At 40.6% G+C, this 19,568-nt stretch overlaps 3 protein-coding genes across 3 annotated transcripts; 1 reads left to right on the top strand and 2 right to left on the bottom strand.

The window, feature by feature from the left end:
* Window positions 1-209: 209 nt before the first annotated feature.
* Window positions 210-6,236, top strand: LOC110624946 (glycosylinositol phosphorylceramide mannosyl transferase 1). Its single transcript, XM_021770427.2, has 5 exons — window positions 210-703; window positions 1,680-2,076; window positions 2,619-2,782; window positions 2,891-2,961; window positions 5,757-6,236. The coding sequence occupies exons 1-5, from the start codon at window positions 504-506 to the stop codon at window positions 5,915-5,917; spliced, it is 993 nt and encodes a 330-aa protein (XP_021626119.1). The 5' UTR covers window positions 210-503; the 3' UTR covers window positions 5,918-6,236.
* Window positions 6,237-8,004: 1,768 nt separating this feature from the next.
* LOC110624622 lies at window positions 8,005-10,805 on the bottom strand. Its single transcript, XM_021769831.2, has 2 exons — window positions 9,309-10,805; window positions 8,005-8,592 (listed from the first exon to the last, which is right to left on the bottom strand). The coding sequence occupies exons 1-2, from the start codon at window positions 10,544-10,546 to the stop codon at window positions 8,346-8,348; spliced, it is 1,485 nt and encodes a 494-aa protein (XP_021625523.1). The 5' UTR covers window positions 10,547-10,805; the 3' UTR covers window positions 8,005-8,345.
* A 4,967-nt stretch (window positions 10,806-15,772) lies between these two features.
* On the bottom strand, window positions 15,773-18,566 carry LOC122724914. The gene is made up of 4 exons (XM_043961127.1): window positions 18,530-18,566; window positions 17,522-18,438; window positions 16,995-17,375; window positions 15,773-16,624 (listed from the first exon to the last, which is right to left on the bottom strand). Exons 1-4 carry the CDS (start codon window positions 18,564-18,566, stop codon window positions 15,773-15,775), a joined length of 2,187 nt encoding a protein of 728 aa, XP_043817062.1.
* Window positions 18,567-19,568: the final 1,002 nt, after the last annotated feature.

The raw sequence follows: 19,568 nt of genomic DNA, 5'->3' as shown, positions 1-19,568 counted from the left end.
TTTTCATTAATATTATTTTTTTAATTATTTAATGTTATTAATAGAAAGTAAACATGAGACTCATGGATTCCACCCGGGTCTCTGACCTTGAAAGTTACCCAAACGGCATTAAAAAATTTTAATTAATTAATTAATTTAATTAAATACTTTTTGTTATTAAGCTTTTATTTTATTAAAAAGAAGACTTACTGTTAGTTGAGGACCGACATGACCGTGTCTCTATTCTGCCAATCTACTTTCGAAACGTGTCTCCACACTTTCCATTTTGGTTCCCTCCGTTTCGCTCTTCGTTCCATCCTCTCGTTTCCTCCCTCAATCGCGCACCCCTCCCGGCGCCGGCGACGAAGAAGGTGAAACTGAGAGTGGACTGAATGGTCTGCTGTTCTATTGCGGAGACAGCACGGTCGCGTCTTTCCTGAATTGTCTGCAGTCTCGTCTTGCGGCTGGATCGGCTTGTCTCTGAGTTGATTGATTCTAGCAAAGAAGAAGCAACACTGGCTGTAATGAGAGGAAGCCTTTTGACTAACCGTCGCGGGTTGCAGAGATTTCGGCAACTCGCAATTACTGCCGCTGGATCTATTAAGATCAAGCTCTTACTCTGCTGTTGCATAGTTTTTACGCTGCTTGCGCTTGCTGGACGCGCACCGGATTTCATGAGATGGACCAAACACGGTGTTTATGCTGATCAATTCTCTGTTCCAGGGTGATTAGTTGACTAATCATTTGATAACATAATTATGTTGTTTCCTTTTTTGTTTTGTTTCTCCTATAACTTTTGTTGATTTAGGTGATTTAGAATTGGTAATTAGTCCAGTCGCTTTTATTGCTTTATTGGAATACTCATTCAATGAGCATTCTCAAATCTCAACAGTATGCCTTGAAGAGGACTCAACCTCCACGCTCTTTAGCACGCTATTTTGAGGATAGATTTTGTTTATCTGATGCAAATTAGTAAACGAAGCTATCGATTTTATCCACTTAAGTGTCCGATAAATATCTTAATTTATTTTAGTTGAGTAATTTTCTGCTTGAAGTATTTAGAAAAATTTTGTGCTCAAATTATAGCAAGTTGAACATCATTCAGGAGGGAAAAAGGGGGAAAATTTTTTACTTCGATGATTGTTTAAGTAATACGTTTTTACTGGTTCGCTGTCTAACATCTGATCACAATTGGATTTTGAAATGCCGGTTGAAATGGGGCACTTGTTGCTATCAGTTGTTCGTATTTATGCAAATAGGAATTATTCATGATGAAACTGAATTAACGTAGAAAGACTCATGTTAGTGTTTTGGTAATTGTTCTACTTGTATATTACTCCATTAATGTGATTTCTGTTGCCCAAACAATGAGGGCAGTCTTTCTTCATTTATATGTTTGTGTTTGTATGTATATATATATATTGAGAAGATTTTTGGATATTTCATGGAGCTAAAACATTGAGCGAACATGCATGTGATTCTGTGCCTTTAAATACGTAGTTGTGTAGCATTTTTGCATTAAGCACTTGACTTTGTGACTACTGACTAGATTGTTTTTTTTTTTTTGCCTTACTATAATCATTAAAGGGTGCTAGTAAATAAATGTTCGAAACTGTGTTATTAGCATCATTATGCCACGCATGCATGTTAGAGCACGTTGATGCTTATATAGCTGTGTTGGATTCCAAATTTTTGTGCAGGAAAGGTTATGCTATATTAATCAACACATGGAAGAGATATGATCTGTTGAAGCAGTCAATTTCCCACTATTCATCTTGTGCTGGGCTTGATTCTATACATATTGTGTGGAGTGAGCCCAATCCTCCTTCAGAATCTCTTGTTAAGTATCTAAATCATGTTCTACAATCAAAGTCCAAAGGTGCTAAGCAGGCTGAATTGAAATTTGATATCAACAAAGAAGATAGTTTGAATAATAGATTCAAAGAAATTAAGGATTTGAGGACCGATGCTGTTTTCTCAATTGATGATGATGTTATATTTCCTTGCTCTTCGGTGGAATTTGCTTTCAATGTTTGGCAGAGTGCCCCAGATACGATGGTGGGCTTTGTGCCCCGTGCGCATTGGTTTGATCGATTGGTATGGCAAGTTTTATCATTATATTTGTTGCAGCATAATTTCTATTTCATCCTTTCAAGTTTGCATCTAAGGGGAAAACTATGTGTATCAAAACTCGTGAGCATTAGTGAAAGTGAACGTTTGACCTGCTATTTAGTCTGGTCATGCACCGTGCAAGGCCATCTAACCTGGAGGCTTAAGATTATGAATGAAAAGCTAGTTCATTTGAATCAAACTTTTATGTGGTATTTTTATTGGAAAGACGTTACAAGAAACGTAGTAAAAAAGGCAATTTTCATCACTCTTTGCCTCATCCTATACCTGTATATTTGTACGTGAAAGTATAACTGTCAGTATTAGTTCACTTTGGGTGTTTAAGGAATTTAGGCAGTCTATATAAATTTGCCACTTTCAATTTGAATGTGCCTATCAAATAGTTGCTAAATTGTTCATGTTAGTTGTATTTATGCTCTATTAGCATTGACTTGGGGAATTGGACAGCCACCTTCATGGAGGATATCTAGGTTTGCCTTAGTCCTTTTGTTTTGTGCATTTTATTGCAGGAAGGTAAAAAAGATTATTTCACATATGGCGGATGGTGGTCTGTTTGGTGGACGGGTACATATAGCATGGTACTCTCTAAGGCAGCCTTTTTTCACAAAAAGTATCTCACCTTATATACAAATGAGATGCCAGCATCTATCAGAGAATACATAACCAAGAACAGGTGCTTCTATTTAACATGACTTATGCTACTTATGCTTGTTCTTTCCTCTCTTAAGCTTCAATATCTACATGCCTAACCATTCCTTTTAATTTGGAATTGGTTCATCAGGAATTGTGAAGATATTGCAATGTCCTTTCTCATTGCAAATGCAACTGGAGCTCCACCTATCTGGGTGAAAGGTAGATTATTTATCTGATATAAGTCGAAGTTGTTAATGGTTTTTCTCTGTCCCATTTTCTGATTTTTTTTGAATACCTTTTTATTTAATAATTTAAACTTTAGTTCTTTCTCATGCAAAACACCTATCAAATTGTTAAAGCGAGTGTAAAGAAAGTGGAATTATATTACTATTAGACAAAGTGGAATTATATGTCATCTTACCTTCTCTCATAGTCAACTTGATGCAATTAGCTCTTCCTCCTCATCCTTACGGCACCTTGTAATATGATGAGATTGTGTTTTCTTTGTTGCAGTTGATCTTTTCCACTTTGTCTTTGTATTTAGCTATTTCACTTATCTTTTGTGGTACAGATGATTTGCTTGTTTGTTATTTAATAGAAAAATCAGATCTTTGAAATGAGGTAATAAGAGCAAGGTCTTATGAGAGACAGGTTGAATTGGGATTGAGAAAATGGAATCTGACTGTCTGAGGATTGAAACCTGATTATGAGGTGGATAAATGGATTCCATCTCTTGATATGCAAACATGTGGTGACAATTTGTGGTGGAAAAATTCTATCAAGTTGACCAATTTTCAGAGATTATTCAAGAATATTGCTTAGATATTTGAGCAGAGTCTATGGAATGCTCTCTCTCTCTCTCTCTCTCTCTCTCTCTCTCTTCTGAGGATTGAAACCTGATTATGAGGTGGACAAATGGATTCCATCTCTTGATATGCAAACATGTGGTGAAAAAATTCTATCAAGTTGACCAATTTTAAGAGATTATTCAAGAATATTGCTTAGATATTTGAGCAGAGTCTATGGAAATATTACTTAGATATTTGAGCGGAGTCTATGGAATGCTCTCTCTCTCTCTCTCTCTCTCTCTCTTCTGAGGATTGAAACCTGATTATGAGGTGATTATGAGGTGGACAAATGGATTCCATCTCTTGATATGCAAACATGTGGTGACAATTTGTGGTGCAAAAATTCTATCAAGTTGACCAATTTTAAGAGATTATTCAAGAATATTGCTTAGATATTTGAGCAGAGTCTATGGAAATATTGCTTAGATATTTGAGCAGAGTCTATGGAATGCTCTCTCTCTCTCTCTCTCTCTGGATTCCATCTCTCTCTCTCTCTCTCTGGATTCCATCTCTTGATATGCAAACATGTGGTGACAATTTGTGGTGCAAAAATTCTATCAAGTTGACCAATTTTAAGAGATTATTATGGAATGCTCTCTCTCTCTCTCTCTCTCTCTCTCTGGATTCCATCTCTTGATATGCAAACATGTGGTGACAATTTGTGGTGCAAAAATTCTATCAAGTTTGACCAATTTTAAGAGATTATTATGGAATGCTCTCTCTCTCTCTCTCTCCTTTGGGGCTCAAGGTAATAATCAAGCTAACTGCTGTGTAAGTATGATGCTACTTGAAAAAGTTATTGTGCAAGGGTTGTATGTCAGTCTGATATGGTTCATTAAATCTCAGATAAGTTGGTTCACTGTCAAATAATAAAAAATCTTGTTCGAGAATGGAAGAGAATAATTTGATGGTTGAGGAGAATTCACCCATACTCATTTATTGTCATAGTAATGCCCCATCAAAATGGTGTTTTGGAAGAGAATAATTTGATGGTTGGGCTTTTTTGAGAATGGAAGAGAATAATTTGATGGTTGAGGAGAATTCATCCATACTCATTTATTGTCATAGTAATGCCCCATCAAAATGGTGTTTTGTCTTTCAAATATTTAACCTTTACTCCAGTTGCATGCTTTGTGGAGCACTTTGTAGGTTTATATGGGTACCGGTGAAGGAACAGGCTATTTAGTGAAAAAAGAACTCTTGCTGTTTGATGCTATGGCTTGTTATTTATGCTTCCATGACTCTTCTTCAGAACTTCATATCTTTCTATTTGGTTTTTCTCATTTTATCTTTTAAGGATTATAGTTTCTCTTAAATGAAGTTCTGTAGAAAGTTAGCTTAGTTTAATTTGTTTTCTGCATTGAGATATGGTTTAGCTTCAAACTAAAAGTAAGGAAAACTGAAGGGCAGAACATGCTTCCTGGCTCCAAAATAGGAAGACATCAAGGTATCAACAGAGTAATAAACCTTATAGCAAACTAAGATGAGTCTTGGCATGATGTAATACTTATTTACAGGAGTATTTGAATATTGCTCCCCCCCCCCCCCTTCTTTCCCCCTTCCTTTCAAATGGGCCCTCCCTTTTGCTCTCTGTCTTGTGTGTTTGGTTAAAAATTAGAGAATGCATGTGATCTCAATAACGAACAGGATGGTTGATTTTTTTTTTCTTCTTTTGTTTATTTATTGATGTTGAGGATGCAGAAAGCTAAAATGAAAATGAGAACATGAAAAACAGAACGTAAACCAATCAGGTGTGAAGAATGGAACCTTATTTTTTCTGTTATTATTATAGCATGTACTAGTGTGAAGGCCATATGTTCGTGACACGAATCAAGGAGACATGCTATAGAAAATGACTCAAGACTCTTGTGCTATTCATGTTTAAGTTTAGAATATACAATAGTTGCACTTTCTCCCTAGAGACTTTGACTCAAGTTTGTCCGACACGAATGCCAAATCACCAAGGCTGTTTGATGGTGCAAATACATTGCGCGTGAGATGTATGTCTGATGTACTTTACCAATTTGTTGATTAAACCTTTTTTTTTCTTCATAATGTTTGTGTTGAGTTGTGAACTTTTTTGTGTGACCTGCCACCAGAGGAGCAACTAAGCCGTAGCAGTGTTCCTTGTGGAGTACTTAACATATCTTGTATTTATCACTGCAGGCAAGATATTTGAGATTGGATCTACTGGAATTAGTAGCTTGGGAGGTCATAGTGAAAGAAGAACTACATGCATTAACAGATTTGTGGCGGAGTATGGACGAATGCCTCTGGTATATGCATCTGTTAAAGCGGTTGATAGCCGCCGCACCTGGTTTTGGTGATGCTGGAGATTCCACTATATTTGAATTGCAGAATTTCCACACCTATTTTGGGTAATCCTTTGAGCGATTCCAATTCTTTTTGAATTTGTATAATAGTTTATTTCGAAGCTAGTTTAACATGCGTAGATTGATTACTAATATGCTCACCATGTAACTAGAAGATAGTTGCCACTAGTAGTAATGTAAAATACATCATAACTCCTGAATCTTACTAAAGAGTCTTAGTTGTAGAATGAAACACTCCTTTCATGTATAAATCTGACCTACCAATGTGGGGTAAGCTTTGTTATTAGATTAAGCCGCTTGTGTTTCATGGACTCATTGCTTTGTTATTAGATTAAGCCGCCTGTGTTTCATGGACTCATTTTTTTATGTTTGGTGCACTCAAAAGATTTCGTTATCAGAAAATATTTTTTAATAAAAAATAAAATATAATTATTTTTAAAGAAAATAACTATTTTTAAAAAAAAGTCATTTTATAGACTTTAAAAACATTATTAATATTATTATTATATATAAATTTATTAATATTCTTTATTTTTAAATTACAATAGAAAAATAAAAATAAATTATTTTCTCAAAAACAAGGAACCTAAGTTCTAACAAAGGCAACGCTAAATGTACCTATAGTGAGTTAAGCTTTAGGTCACTGATATTTTAGTAGTTTATAAGCTGTGAGATTTCATTTAAAGATTGAAATTCTGATTAAGAGATGGGTTAGAGATAACGGGAGCTAACCGCTCCAGGAAGATTATTTCTGGATGTACAATTTGAACCTTAGACATCCGTTACGGATAAATAAATCACCGCCTGTCGGACTTTTCCGTTGAGTTTGTCATAAAGGCCAACTACAATTAATAACTCTTTTATCGTAACATGTAGATTTTGAGAAGCATTTTGAAGAGCAATGCTTCTCAAAATCTTCAAGTGATGTGTTAAAATTACATTCAACGGAATCCTGGGGTTGAGGATTTGACTATAAAACAAAAAAAAGGGAGTGCATCCGTAAAAATCGCCAAAAGGAAAACTCACTCGATATCCAAAAGTTATCGGAAAATACAACTTACTGTTAGTTCAAAATAAAAACAAAAGCACAGAGGCCTAGTTCCACTACTCTCAACTAGTAAGGCTACGATCAACTCATTACCACTGGCAGCCATCATGAAAGTAGCTTCCTGATCTATTAAAAATAAAGAAACAGGTCCTGTGAGGAAATTTCACTGTCAGCTCCTGGTCTATTGCCGAGGATCAAGTAATTCTAGCAGCAGTTTCTATCACCATCACCGGTGGCGTGCACTAGTTTCCAATACAATCATAGTCTTCGGATTCCGATAACTAACCAGTTGTATATATATCAGTTGACTAGAAAAACGAGACATTTCTCATGACCTGAATGTTCATGGCAGCCTATTAGAGGCCACTTCCAAGCAAATTGAGATGAATAAAGATCATAAAATATATATGTTAGTCTTAAGTTCTGATTTTGTATGAGATAGCTTCCTTGTTTTTTCATCTTCCTTTCAGAATTAAGGTAGTTGACAGGTAATTTTGTCTGGCTATATAAATATTTTATTATCAGTAACCACTTTCTCTCAGCTATGGCATGCCCTTCTATGTTTTCAATTTTTTATTGACTAAATACATAATTGGTCTCTTTGTACTTTCACAAAAAATTATTTTACCATTTTATCTTTGTTCTATTTACTCTTTCATATTCAATGTGAGAGTAAGTGCATATCGACTTTATTCTACGATTTGAAAATTAAAGAGTAAACAGGATGAAAATAAAGTTGAGAGATTAAGTGACTTTTGTATAAAGGTGAAGGTTAAAGTATACATTGAGCTGTAATTTACTTGTAACTTTGAATAAGATTGTAATGCCACTTAGCTAAAGCTGATTAGTTATTGTTCTATACATTATGTAATCCAGATTAAGGTGTTTAATGACTAAGATCAAGATGGGAACCTAGAAGAATAATTACTTAGTTATCCTTTTAGTTATAGATATATATATATATATATATATATTACTTATGGCAGGATTTCAGCTATGTATGTTTTGCTGTTGAGTTGAGAAGAAGATGTAATGTAAAGAACTATGAAACAATTAGATATATACAATAAGAAGCAATTTTCATTATGATAGTTCAAAAATAGATCAGCTGATCCATGCATATAGATTTTTGCATAACTCCATGGGTGATCTCTTAGCAAAGCATACAAAAACCAGGCTGAAAAACACCAACTACAGAAGAAAGAATAGAAGTTAAAGCTAAAATCAGGCTAAATCTTCCTGATGGGTGTGCAATTGTTCGCGCGTGCACACACATATATATAATTTTTTATATAATCTTTTTTTTTTGTTAGATGGAAGGAGGAAGCAGGGGATGAGCAGCACCATATTGACACTAAACATCTCTATTTCAAATTACATAACCTTATTGTAATAACTATCAAGAGGAAAACAAGTGCCTTCTCCTCCTGTTCTCCAAAGGAAATGAGCATATTTTGAAGCATAATAATGGCTGTTGGGTGCTGCTTCCATTGCTTGCTGATATACTTCTTCTGCACTCCACAAATCCTTCTTTACTAACCACAAGAAATCTGCATATTGACTGAAGGTTTCTGCGTCTGGCGGTCCGGACATTATCGCTCGCTTGAAGCACTCCTCGGCCCTGTGAAGTTCACAAGCAATTAGAAGAAAGAAACACAATCACAAACACCGCAATGTAATCATCACTCATGTTTCATATGCCATATGCAAAGCTCATATGAAGAAGGTGACTTTCGTGTAACGATAAAGTCAACAAAGAATCCTCTCTGCAATGCAGGGATAAGCCTGCATTTCGTGTTTGATGTTTCGAGCACTGAGTCACCCTTTATGCTCAGCTTATATGAAAATATTAGGTGCAGTGAAGAAACATTCAGGTTCAAGTAAGGCGATTTTCGCAGGTGCCCTACCCGGAAACATTAAGGTTCGGGTAGGTGATTTTCGTGGGTACCTACCGATGCCATTCCTATGCTTTACTGATCACGGAAAATGAAGGGATAAGGCTGCATAAGGTGTGGATGTTTCGGACACTGAATCACTTTATATGATCAACTTATATGAAAATCCGGAAACATTAAGGTTTGAGTACATGATTTTCATGGGTACCCTACAGCTGCCATCCCTATGCTTTACTGATCAAGGAAAATGAAGGGATAAGGCCGCATAAGGTGTGGATATTTCGGGCACTGAATCACTTTATATGATCAACTTATGTGAAAATCTGGAAACATTAAGGTTCGTGTGGGGTAATTTTCGTGGATACCCTACCGCTACCATCCCTGATTATAGAAAATGAATAAACATAATGTGATTACAGAAAGTGAATGGAAGATAATTCACCTGTCATAGTCATGGCGAACGACGCAGAGGAACTGAGCATAATTAGAGAGAAGAAGATGGTTATTTGGATCTTCAGCTACACCCATCTGATAAAGAAGATCTGTTCTATGAAACTCAACATAATCCTCTGGTTCAATCTCCACGGATATGGATGAAACAAGATGTTTCATTATCTCTTGATCAAGAACAGCATATCTTGATTCTTCTCTCATGATTTCAGCTTCTTCAACCACTAAGTTCCACAGCTCCATCTCTTCTTTCTCAATCATTTCTTCATATCCAGGCAATGAAGTTGATAACTCTTCACTGATTTGTTCTAAATTCACTCCCTGTGTAGCTATCAACTTATGATATAATCTTCGAGATGGTGAAGTGTTCATATTTCCAACCATTGAATGAACTGTAAAATTAGCTAAAAGAAGCATCACATACACCATGAGATTTGGAGTTCGAGAGAATACTTGTTGAAAGAGCCACACAAATGAAGCATTCATTTCTTTCTGAAACTTATTAACAACGGCTTGTAAATCTTCACTGTAGAGTCTTCCTCTTATAGATAAAGCATAATTTTGAAGCTCTCGAATTATGAACACCATTGAAGAAAATGCTTTTTTCACAGAACAGTATGCAAAATCACCTGCATCTACAAAACCCTCTTGCCATTTTTGTTTCCTGCCAATCATTCTCAATGATAAAGGGATTTCAACACTGTTTGCTTTACGAACAATGCTCATCTTTACAATCTCATCTCTCTCTGGCCATTCCGGTGGCTCTGGTTTGATTCCAAGAAAATTAGGCTCAAGAGATTCAAGCTTTGAAGGCAAAGACGACATTGAAGAATCAGTTTTTTCCCTGATCTTCTTGCCATCCTTGCATGTTGAAGCTTTAGAAATCTCTGAAACTGCTGAAGAAGCAGCATCATTATTATTCTCGTCATCTTTTTCATCTGTAACATCAAACTTTTTTGAGAAATCATCATCAATCTGATTGGCAGATTCATCATCGAAAAACTCATAAGAATCAGCACTGCAAGATCGTTTTAAACCAGAAGTTCTAAGATTACCACATGAACCAAAAAGCGATGAACGACCTAATGAATAGGTGAAAGAGGGACTGCTCAGGCTACGAAATGAGGACAGAGAATATGATCTCGGACACAAAGGTTTCCGACAAGAAGGTGGCGAATGAGGAACCAGAAGTTGTAAATTTTGCAGGCTTGGAAGACTCTCTAATCCCATTTATTATAGAGCCCAAAAATATTCTAAACAAACAAAATAATGAACAAGAAATGATTCTTCTGTCAATGCAAGAAGAAGAAGAAGAAGAAGAAGAAGAAGGAGAAGAAGGAGAAAGAAGATGAAGAAATGGAGATTATGCGTAAGTTTAACAAGTCAAAAGTCTCGAGAAACCCATGAAAAGTCTTCCCTTTTTTAAAAAAAATCAAAAGACAGAAAGAGTCTCTAGAAGTTGCCAGCTCCCTGAAAAAATTTTAGATAAAAAGCGAAGCCATTAGAGTAAAAAATCATAATAATACTAACAATTTAAAAGAAAAAAAAAAAAAGAATACACTTTCTAGTTTCTTACCAGAATTCCAAGAATTCAATATCTCTTCATGCACGAAGATGAATCAATATATTGAATTATTATTAGAGTGAAAAAACAACAAATGGGGATACCAAAAAATTCATGATTGATTGAAAGAAAAGAGAGAGAAAGAGAGAGAGAGAGAGAGAAGTGAAATGTGTGTGTCTGATTAACTTGGGAAAACAACGTTGTAAAAAAATAGTAAAGCTTTTTACAGATGTTTGTTGAGGTGGTTACACAAAGGTGAAGATTTTTAGGGGTTCTTCTGTTGAATTGAAGGAATATGAAACGTGGCAATTAATAATTATTTTTTTATTTTTGTTAATTGTAGGTTGAAGGGATGACGTGGATGCTAGTGAAAGAGTTGTACCGAGTCAAGTGCCCTTACCATAAGGTCAAGAACTCCCAAAAAGAGTTTCACGGGTGATTCCTACACGTGTCACACTGTTATTCTTTCTTTGGTTTCTAGAAAATAAGTGCAATTAAATCTATATTTTTTTTTTCTCAAACACAAAATAAGTTGAATTTAGAAGTTTAAATTAATTAAATTTAGAAGTTTAAAATTATAAAAAAAATATTTTATTATTAAAAAATAATATTATGATTACCGCTGGATTTCTCCACCCCGGTCAAGGGCCAGGACCTCGGACAATAGCTCATCATCCGAAGGCCCACACACCATATGCACAAAACAGGTCCGGCTCGTCCAAACCTTAAGGCCGGGCTTCACCTGGATTTCTCATCCAGGTCGGCCCGGCCTGTCTAGCCTCTCATATAGGTCCCCTTTTGGGCTCGATTCTCATCTCATCTCACGGCCTAACCCGGAACCAAGAATGAGACCTATCTGCCTTGCGGACCCATTCACGCATGCGCACAGGGAGAATCAAAAACCGTTATGCATGGGACAGAGATCTGATTCCCTCGTACGTCCGTATCAATGTAGCAGGGACAGGTGGTCCAATGATACACTTTCTGTTACACGTCACTAGCAGCCAAAAGGAAACATATAAAAGGAGAAATACTCTCCTCTAGGTCTAAGTTTTTTCAGTTTTACAGAACCCATTGTAAAACCCCATTTTCTGGATCTCAGATCATCAATTGGCGCCGTCTGTGGGAATGAAGGAGATCTTTTCATCGTCGGAGTTCCACTCTCACAAACACCCACTGAGATCCACAATGGCTAATCACAACGAAAACAACGTCACCCCTAATGACCTGAGCTCTGCCCAAGAGGGGCAGCAGTTCTCTTTTTCCATTCCTACAACACCAAATAGCCAAACACCAATCCCTTTCAACCCCTCGCCAAGCCTGGCGGGGAATGCTTCCGCCGCCACCTTGTCCAACCAAGACCTCCAAACCATGGCCCTCCAGCTACAGAGCACCGCCCACTGGTTGGGGCAGATAATGCAACAACGGGGCCTTAGCACCCCACCAACGTGTCACCGGTGGTAGAAGAACCCCAGACCAACGAACTTCAGCTTACCTTCAACCACCCCAGAACTGTCAGCCAAGAAACCGGAGACGGGAGGAGGAGAGCCGAAGAAGAGGAAGAGTCGGCAGCTTGAGTTCATGGGAGAATGGCGAGGGAGATGATAGAAAATGATGAAGTTGATAGCTACTCCGCCGAAACCACCAGAAGAATGGGGAGTGAAACATGGAAAGAGGAGGCCCACCAGGAGAGGAAGCCCAGGCGGGGAGGGGAGAGCGTAGACCAAAAGCTGCAGAAGTTGAGGGGTAAGCTCTTGGCCGAGCTGAGAGCGAAGGATCAGAACCAAACTCTCCTACCCACTGCTTCACCCTTCTCAAAATGGGTACAGCAGGAGACTGTGCCTAAGAAGTTTATGATGCCACCAATGGCAGCCTATGATGGAGCTGGAAACCCCCGGGAGCATGTCCTCAACTACAAGACTTTCATGGAGCTGCAGACTCTGTCAAATGCCTTGATGTGCAAGGTATTTCCTACGACGCTCTCGGGGCCAGCACGGGCATGGTTCAACAGCCTTGAGGCGGGAAGCATTAGTAGCTTTGGAGATCTGGCCACTCGCTTCATCAGCCGGTTTATCGCTGGAGTGCCCGCAGATAGGAAGACGAGTTACCTGGAAACAGTCAAACAGAGGAAAGACGAATCACTCAGGAAATACGTCGCCCGTTTCAATACAGAGGCCTTGCAAATCTCCGAGCTCGATGAAGGAAGGGCTGTAGAAGCCATGCAGAAGAGGACGACCTCAGCCGAGTTCTTTGGTTCATTGAGCAGGAAGCCTCCGACCTCACTGGCCGAGCTGATGAAACGGGCCGAAAAATATATAAGGTAGGACGATGCTTTGGAGACAAGCAGGTTCGCCAGGGGAGCAACAGATAAGGGGAAAGCACCGGAGGAGGGAAGGCCGGAGAGGCGCGAGAAAAAGCATGGGAAGAGACTTGAACCGTATAAACAACCCTGGGAGCGTAGGGACCAAAGACCTCTCCCTCCTCGGGTCTCAGAACAAAGGTCACTCCCCCCGTGGGTTCCAAAGAAACCGACCCCTCTCAATGCCTCTAAAGCCGAAGTGCTCATGGCCATCCAAGACAATGAGTTCCTCCAGTGGCCCAAGCCCATGAAAATGGAATCGAACCAGCGAAATCCTGACAAATATTGTCAGTACCATCGCACGAACGGCCATGACACCAATAACTGCTTCCAGTTGATTGCTGAGATCGAAAGGCTAATAAAGAGGGGACACCTCAAGAACTTCATAAAGAAACCAGAAGAACAAAGGTCTCAGCCAAACCCAACAGGACAGACACTCAGAAGAGCGGGAGCAGGGCAGGTGAATGACGGATCCAATGGAACCATCAACATGGTCATTGGAGGAACAAAAGGTTGAACAAGCTACAGATGTATTTTCCTTAGAATATTTGTGAAAAGAAATTCTTGTACTATAAAAGCACGAAATAACACCATCTTATAAATGCAATGATTAAACTCTATTATTGTGAGTATTAACTCTCTCAGAAAAAGAAAAGAACAGATACTAAAAAGACCTCCTGGAAATATAGAGACCTCCTGAAAGATAGAAGGCCGGCGGGATCACAAAGATCTCCCCGGAACAAAAACGGCCAGGATCTCGTAAGATCTCCTGGAGCAAAAACAGCCAGGATCCCGTAAGATCTCCTGGAGCAAAAACGGCCAGGATCCCGTAAGATCTCCTGGAGCAAAAACGGCCGGCGGGATCAACAAGATCTCCCCGGAGCAAAAACGGCCAGGATCCCGTAAGATCTCCTGGAGCAAAAACGGCCGGCGGGATCAACAAGATCTCCCCGGAGCAAAAACGGCCGGCGAGGATCTCAAAAAAGACCTCCCGGAGCAAAAATGGCCGGTGAGGATCTCAAAAAAAGACCTCCTGGAGCAAAAACGGCCAGGATCTCGTAAGATCTCCTGGAGCAAAAACGGCCGGCGAGGATCTCAAAAAGACCTCCCGGAGCAAAAACGGCTAGGATCTCATAAGATCTCCTGGAGCAAAAATGGCCGGGGGGATCAACAAGATCTCCCCGGAGCAAAAACGGCCGGCGAGGATCTCAAAAAAGACCTCCCGGAGCAAAAACGGCCAGTGAGGATCTAAAAAAAAGACCTTCTGGAGCAAAAACGGCCAGGATCTCGTAAGATCTCCTGGAGTAAAAACGGCCGGCGAGGATCTCAAAAAGACCTCCCTGAGCAAAAACGGCCAGGATCTCGTAAGACCTCCCGGAGCAAAAACGGTCGGCGAGGATCTCAAAAAGATCTCCCGGAGCAACAAAAAATGAGGTCCCCAGAGATATCCCGGTAACACATGCTCATAGCGAATAGAGGTACACAACGACCACACGCAAAAACAAAAGTTTCGACCTCACATAAAAGATAGGAACACGGGGTCATAAATAAAAAGTTAAAACTCCGACCTCGCAAAGGAGCTCGAGTCATAAGACTTTGATCTCGACTGCTAAGAGTATCAAAGCGTCATGGTGACCTCAAAAGGAATGCTGAAACAAACATAAAAAGACTTCAAATTCGACCTCTCGAAAGAGCTCGGATCAACAAAGCCAACAAAGCCCCAATCTCGCAAAGTAACCAGCACATAACAAGATTAAACCAAGGCACCTCAACGCCTGTATCATATAGCAGTACGACCTACTAAAGCAGGGCTCGCAGGCGCCAAAACGCCAAAGCACCATGCAGACCTTAAGAAGGTGAGCCCAACCCTGGTAAAACTAAGGGGCAGCAAAGAGCCTGTAAAACGCTCAAGAGCAGACAACACATAAAACACTTAGGGCCAGTAGGAACCCCTGACCCAAAAAAAAAAAAATAATAATAATAATAAAAACAAAACAGGCGATTACAAATGAAGTCTAGGGATTTACCCCCTCACCACTCATGTAATAAATGCTGAGGAGGAAAAGGGGCAACCTGAGGAGAAACCCAATGGCGTGAGCAAATGAGACCCTAGCTTCAGCTCCTGTCAAACCAGAACTAAAAGCAAAAAGGCCAGCCCAGCTCATCACCTCAAAAGATCGCAAGTTTAACCCACTATTAGAAACAGAGCTCGCAGGCACGGCCAGTTCAGCTCGGAAACGGGTACGGTTAGTCCAGCTCGGAAAGAGCATACGGGTAAGTATGCCTTAGTGAAATAGATAAATTTATAAGACAAAAGTCCAGTCAATTGGTAATATTTCAGTACTGACGAGCTTGAAGGCAAAAAGGAAAGACAGTATAGTGGTTCCCTCAGAGAAAATTACGAAGCACGCAGTTTAAGTATTTCATTTATAAGCAGAGATAAGTTCAAGAATGAACGAAAAACAAGAAGTAGTTCAAGTGGAGGCAATTATAATTTCATTAAAGAAAAAATGTATTACAATCTATTTATCTGCTAAGGTTGAGGGAAAAAGGTCCTTAAGGGACTTACATTTCTAGGAACATCGTCACCTATACTATCTTTATTTACATTTACATTAACATCTGAAGGAGGTCTGGCATCCTCCAGCTCAGACCCATCAGTGCCAACAAAAGGCACAGTCTCCAGCCCTGAAGGACTAGCACCTTCCTCTCCTAGCTCTACATCCCCTTCTTGAGGACCGAAGTCATCCTCCCCAAGTTCGAGGACGTCCACACCTTCCCCATCCAGCTCAGATTCCTCTGAAGAAGATTCAGCTGCAATGCGAGAGGTTCCTCTGGGCAAGGGAAAGTCGTCCTCCCCGTATAGCACATTTTCGCCATCAGAGTCCACCTCAGCAACTCGGAGCTTCGCTAGAGGGATATCAAGAGCAAGCCTGGCTTCTCTTAAACCCCGATTGAAGCCAGTCGCGAATATGCGGAAGCCTTTTTGCCAAACAGCAGTCTTCATCTCATCAGAGGCTTTATACTCCGCAAGTTGTGACTCACAGGCCTCAGCTATAATTGCCTTCAGCTCAGGAGAATCCTTATAATCTTGGAGGTAAGCTTCACAGGCCTGCTCAATCTTCCTTTTTAGCTCATCTGACTCCTGATACTCCGTTAGACGCCTCTCACACTCCAGCTGGATCTTGTTCTCAGCATGTCTGGTCTCCTCGAGCAGAGCTGAACATTTACGTTCTAAAGTCCTGACTTCATGGCTGAGCTGTTGATTATGAAGTTTGGACTCCTCCGCCGATGAAGCCAGGTCTCTGATACGTTCAGAGCTCGTACTCAGCTCCTGCTCGAGGATTTCCACTTGAGCCAGAGCCCCCTCTTTTTGAATCTCCACCTTATGTCACACCCAATCCCCAAACTGTAGAGACTGATATGACCCAAATATCGTAAAAATTGAATAAAAGGGATAAAACTCACCTACCCAAATTTTGGAGCCTCTGGCAGAAATTATTGAAATTTTAAGCAGAATATAGGTTTAATCAGGATCTAGCTGAAAGATCTTAGAAGTTTATGGGTTGAGGGGAGGAGATTTGGTTAAAAGAGAAGGAATTTTTTTTTTTAAATAACAGAGGGCTGCTCTGTTCCGTCGTGGAGAAGGAGGAGGGTTACTGTGGTTTCGGGACCTTCCCGAAACCAGCTTTTAATGCTTCCCTTTTTCTTTTTTTTTTTTTTTTTTTGTTATGGGCTGGGCCTGGGCCCGATACCTTATCAATGTGAGCCTGAATTTCTTCGAAATCAGCCTTCAGGGCCTCATATTGGCGCTGGACCTCGTCCTTTTGGCTTATAGCCTCGTTCCTCTCACGAAGGGTCTCCACTATGGAGGACAACTGCTTCAAAACTTCCTCACAGCGAACCTCAGCTGCAGCTACCCTCTCATTAGATTCCTTCAGGACCCCTCGGGTGTGAGACAACTCCGCCTCCAGGGATTTAGCGTGTTCCTGCGCCTCAGAGGCCCTCACATCAGCCCTCTTGAGAGCCTCCAAGGCTGTATGTAGCTCAAGCCAGAGGGATTCAGAGTGCTCTCTAGCAGCCGTGAGATTGCCTCTGGCGTCGCTGGTGGCAGACAAGTTCTCCTCCAAACGCGCCTCCTCAATCCGGTGATTCACAGACTCCCGGAGAGAGTGGTCGCGAGCATCCACCTCCATGAAGAGGCCCGTCACCTAGTACAAAAAGACAACCATCAGAAGAAAGAAATAAAGAAAGCCAGAAAGGAAACATAAAGATGACTTACCATTAGAAGCATCTCCCTAATCATATCCTCGAGCTCCTCCCGAGGTCGAGATCGGAACGCTGCTTGCTCCTTAGTAGAACTGGCTAGAAGACCAGTGAGGGCAAGCAGGCATGGATCTGAAGCCTCCGTAATGCCACCAAACATCCGCTCTTTGAGGATTTCGGCAACTACACTGGCCAGAGATTGGTGGGTGATGTCCTTCGCGTTCAGAATATCGTTGTCAGGAGCAGACAACAGAGGTACTACGGGGACATCTTTTTCCTTTCCAATAGGAGGGAGGGCTGGAGCTGATCCTTTGGAAGCCCTGGACTTCTTCCGAGCAGGAGTTGGGGGAGATATTTCAGGAGGGGCTAGACGCTTGTCCCCGGTCTTCACTGTGACGCCTCCGTCAACAGATCCAGATCCAGTCCCCACAGGGGCAGGGGCATCTCCGATAGGGGCCTCCAGGACATTCTCTTCCACAAGTACGACCTCCATTCCCTTCCTTGGGGCTTCCTCTTCAATAATGGGGGACCCAAACCTTCCCCCTAGCACCTCCTCGGAAGAAAGAGCAAGATCCGACCTTGCCTGTTCAATGTCTTCTGTCTGCTTCGCAATGACCCGTGGAGCTTCCCTCACCTCCTCTATGAAAGCTTGATTGGATCTAGACTCCTGGGCAGGTTTAGGAGCCGAGGTCGACCTGCCACGGCTAGATGGCCTAGAGGATCCGGCACCGCAGGAGCTCGGCTTAGGAGCTCGAGAGGAAGCTCTGGCAGGAGGTCGGCTAACCTTCCTAGAAGAAACAATCTGAGCCACTTCTTCAGCGACCTCAGACACATGGAGTCCAGCCCGAAGGGCATCTAAGGCGGCGTTCATGCTCTCCCGGGATAGAACTAAGTTCTTTGGGGGCTTGATCTGGTCCATCTTGACGTCAGAAGCTGCCGAAAAAGCACAAAACCAGAAAAAGTTAGCGTACTTTATAATACCAGTTACGAGGAAAAAACAAGACTGCTGGACAAAGCACTATACCTGTATCTTGAATATCCCTAAGATTAGACACGAACATATACTTCTCGACGTCATACTTCTTGTCAATAGAAGTCAGTTGAAGATACCCCACCTGCTCAGTAATGTAACGACCCGAAAATCGGACCGCTACCGGCGCTAGGATCCGGGTCGACTTAAGGCCGCCGGGACCCGTAGCAAGCCTGACATAAAACCTGTAAACCTGTATAATCCCATACATGATCAACAATATGCATAAAAATTTAAAACTTTTCTTTCCTTTGAACATCAACCAAACTCAACCTGTGCATAAACATTAACATAACCTTGATCCCTCTGTGGGATCTCATCTGTGCCCTCAATGGGTAACATACATCTGTTGAGTTGGTTTACATAAACATCAAAATCTTTAAGATCATGTATAAAAAGGGATACAACATTCTATGGTCAAGCACATACTAACATCCATAAAACTCATTACATAACTATACTGTACTTTTACATTACAATTTGATCATGTCCATTACTAGCTATTACAAAGGCATAACTTCTTCACTCTAACCGAACTCCCGCACTATACTGTACCTGCAAGCCTGGGGGTAAAGGGAGAGGGATGAGCTAAAAGCCCAGTGAGCTGAACTATTAAAAACACATCAACACTATGCTCTATGAAATGCATCATAACACAAACAATTCACATAAGGGTTGGGTGAACTTGTCACCAATTAGTCCAAGCTAACATAGTGCCAGGCCGTAGCATGGGGTCCTGGTCTTCCTGTCATACATACATTACTTACCATTATCCCAGGGCCTCCTCTGGGCTCCTGGTCTTCGAGTCCACAATCGTGCCAGGCCGTAGAATGGGGTCCTGGTCTTTCATTTCCGTGCCAGGCCGTAGAATGGGGTCCTGGTCTTCCTGTCATGGACTAATTGGGTCATCCAACATTCACCCACATCAACAACAAATGATGCAATGCGGCATATTCGTGAAGCTAATGCAATCATCCTATTGCATAATCATGATGCATGAAACATGATAAAACATTTAATTTAAAAGAGTAAG

This window comes from Manihot esculenta, chromosome 10 (assembly GCF_001659605.2).
Source record: "Manihot esculenta cultivar AM560-2 chromosome 10, M.esculenta_v8, whole genome shotgun sequence".
Lineage (NCBI taxonomy): Eukaryota > Viridiplantae > Streptophyta > Magnoliopsida > Malpighiales > Euphorbiaceae > Manihot > Manihot esculenta.
This window is presented reverse-complemented; position numbering and strand designations above follow the sequence as displayed.

What these genes read in the sequence shown, in the direction of transcription:
- LOC122724914 (XM_043961127.1), bottom strand. Translation starts at nt 18,566, where the DNA reads ATGTTCGTGTCTAATCTTAGGGATATTCAAGATACAG. An exon ending in TTAGGGAGATGCTTCTAATG is followed by an intron (nt 17,376 to 17,521) that starts GTAAGTCATCTT and finishes CGGATTGAGGAG; the next exon opens with GCGCGTTTGGAGGAGAACTT. An exon ending in TTCAGGCTCACATTGATAAG is followed by an intron (nt 16,625 to 16,994) that starts GTATCGGGCCCA and finishes GTGTGACATAAG; the next exon opens with GTGGAGATTCAAAAAGAGGG.
- LOC110624622 (XM_021769831.2), bottom strand. Translation starts at nt 10,546, where the DNA reads ATGGGATTAGAGAGTCTTCCAAGCCTGCAAAATTTACAACTTCTGGTT. An exon ending in GTTCGCCATGACTATGACAG is followed by an intron (nt 8,593 to 9,308) that starts GTGAATTATCTT and finishes TGAACTTCACAG; the next exon opens with GGCCGAGGAGTGCTTCAAGC.
- LOC110624946 (XM_021770427.2), top strand. Translation starts at nt 504, where the DNA reads ATGAGAGGAAGCCTTTTGACTAACCGTCGCGGGTTGCAGAGATTTCGG. An exon ending in GATCAATTCTCTGTTCCAGG is followed by an intron (nt 704 to 1,679) that starts GTGATTAGTTGA and finishes ATTTTTGTGCAG; the next exon opens with GAAAGGTTATGCTATATTAA. An exon ending in CGCATTGGTTTGATCGATTG is followed by an intron (nt 2,077 to 2,618) that starts GTATGGCAAGTT and finishes ATTTTATTGCAG; the next exon opens with GAAGGTAAAAAAGATTATTT.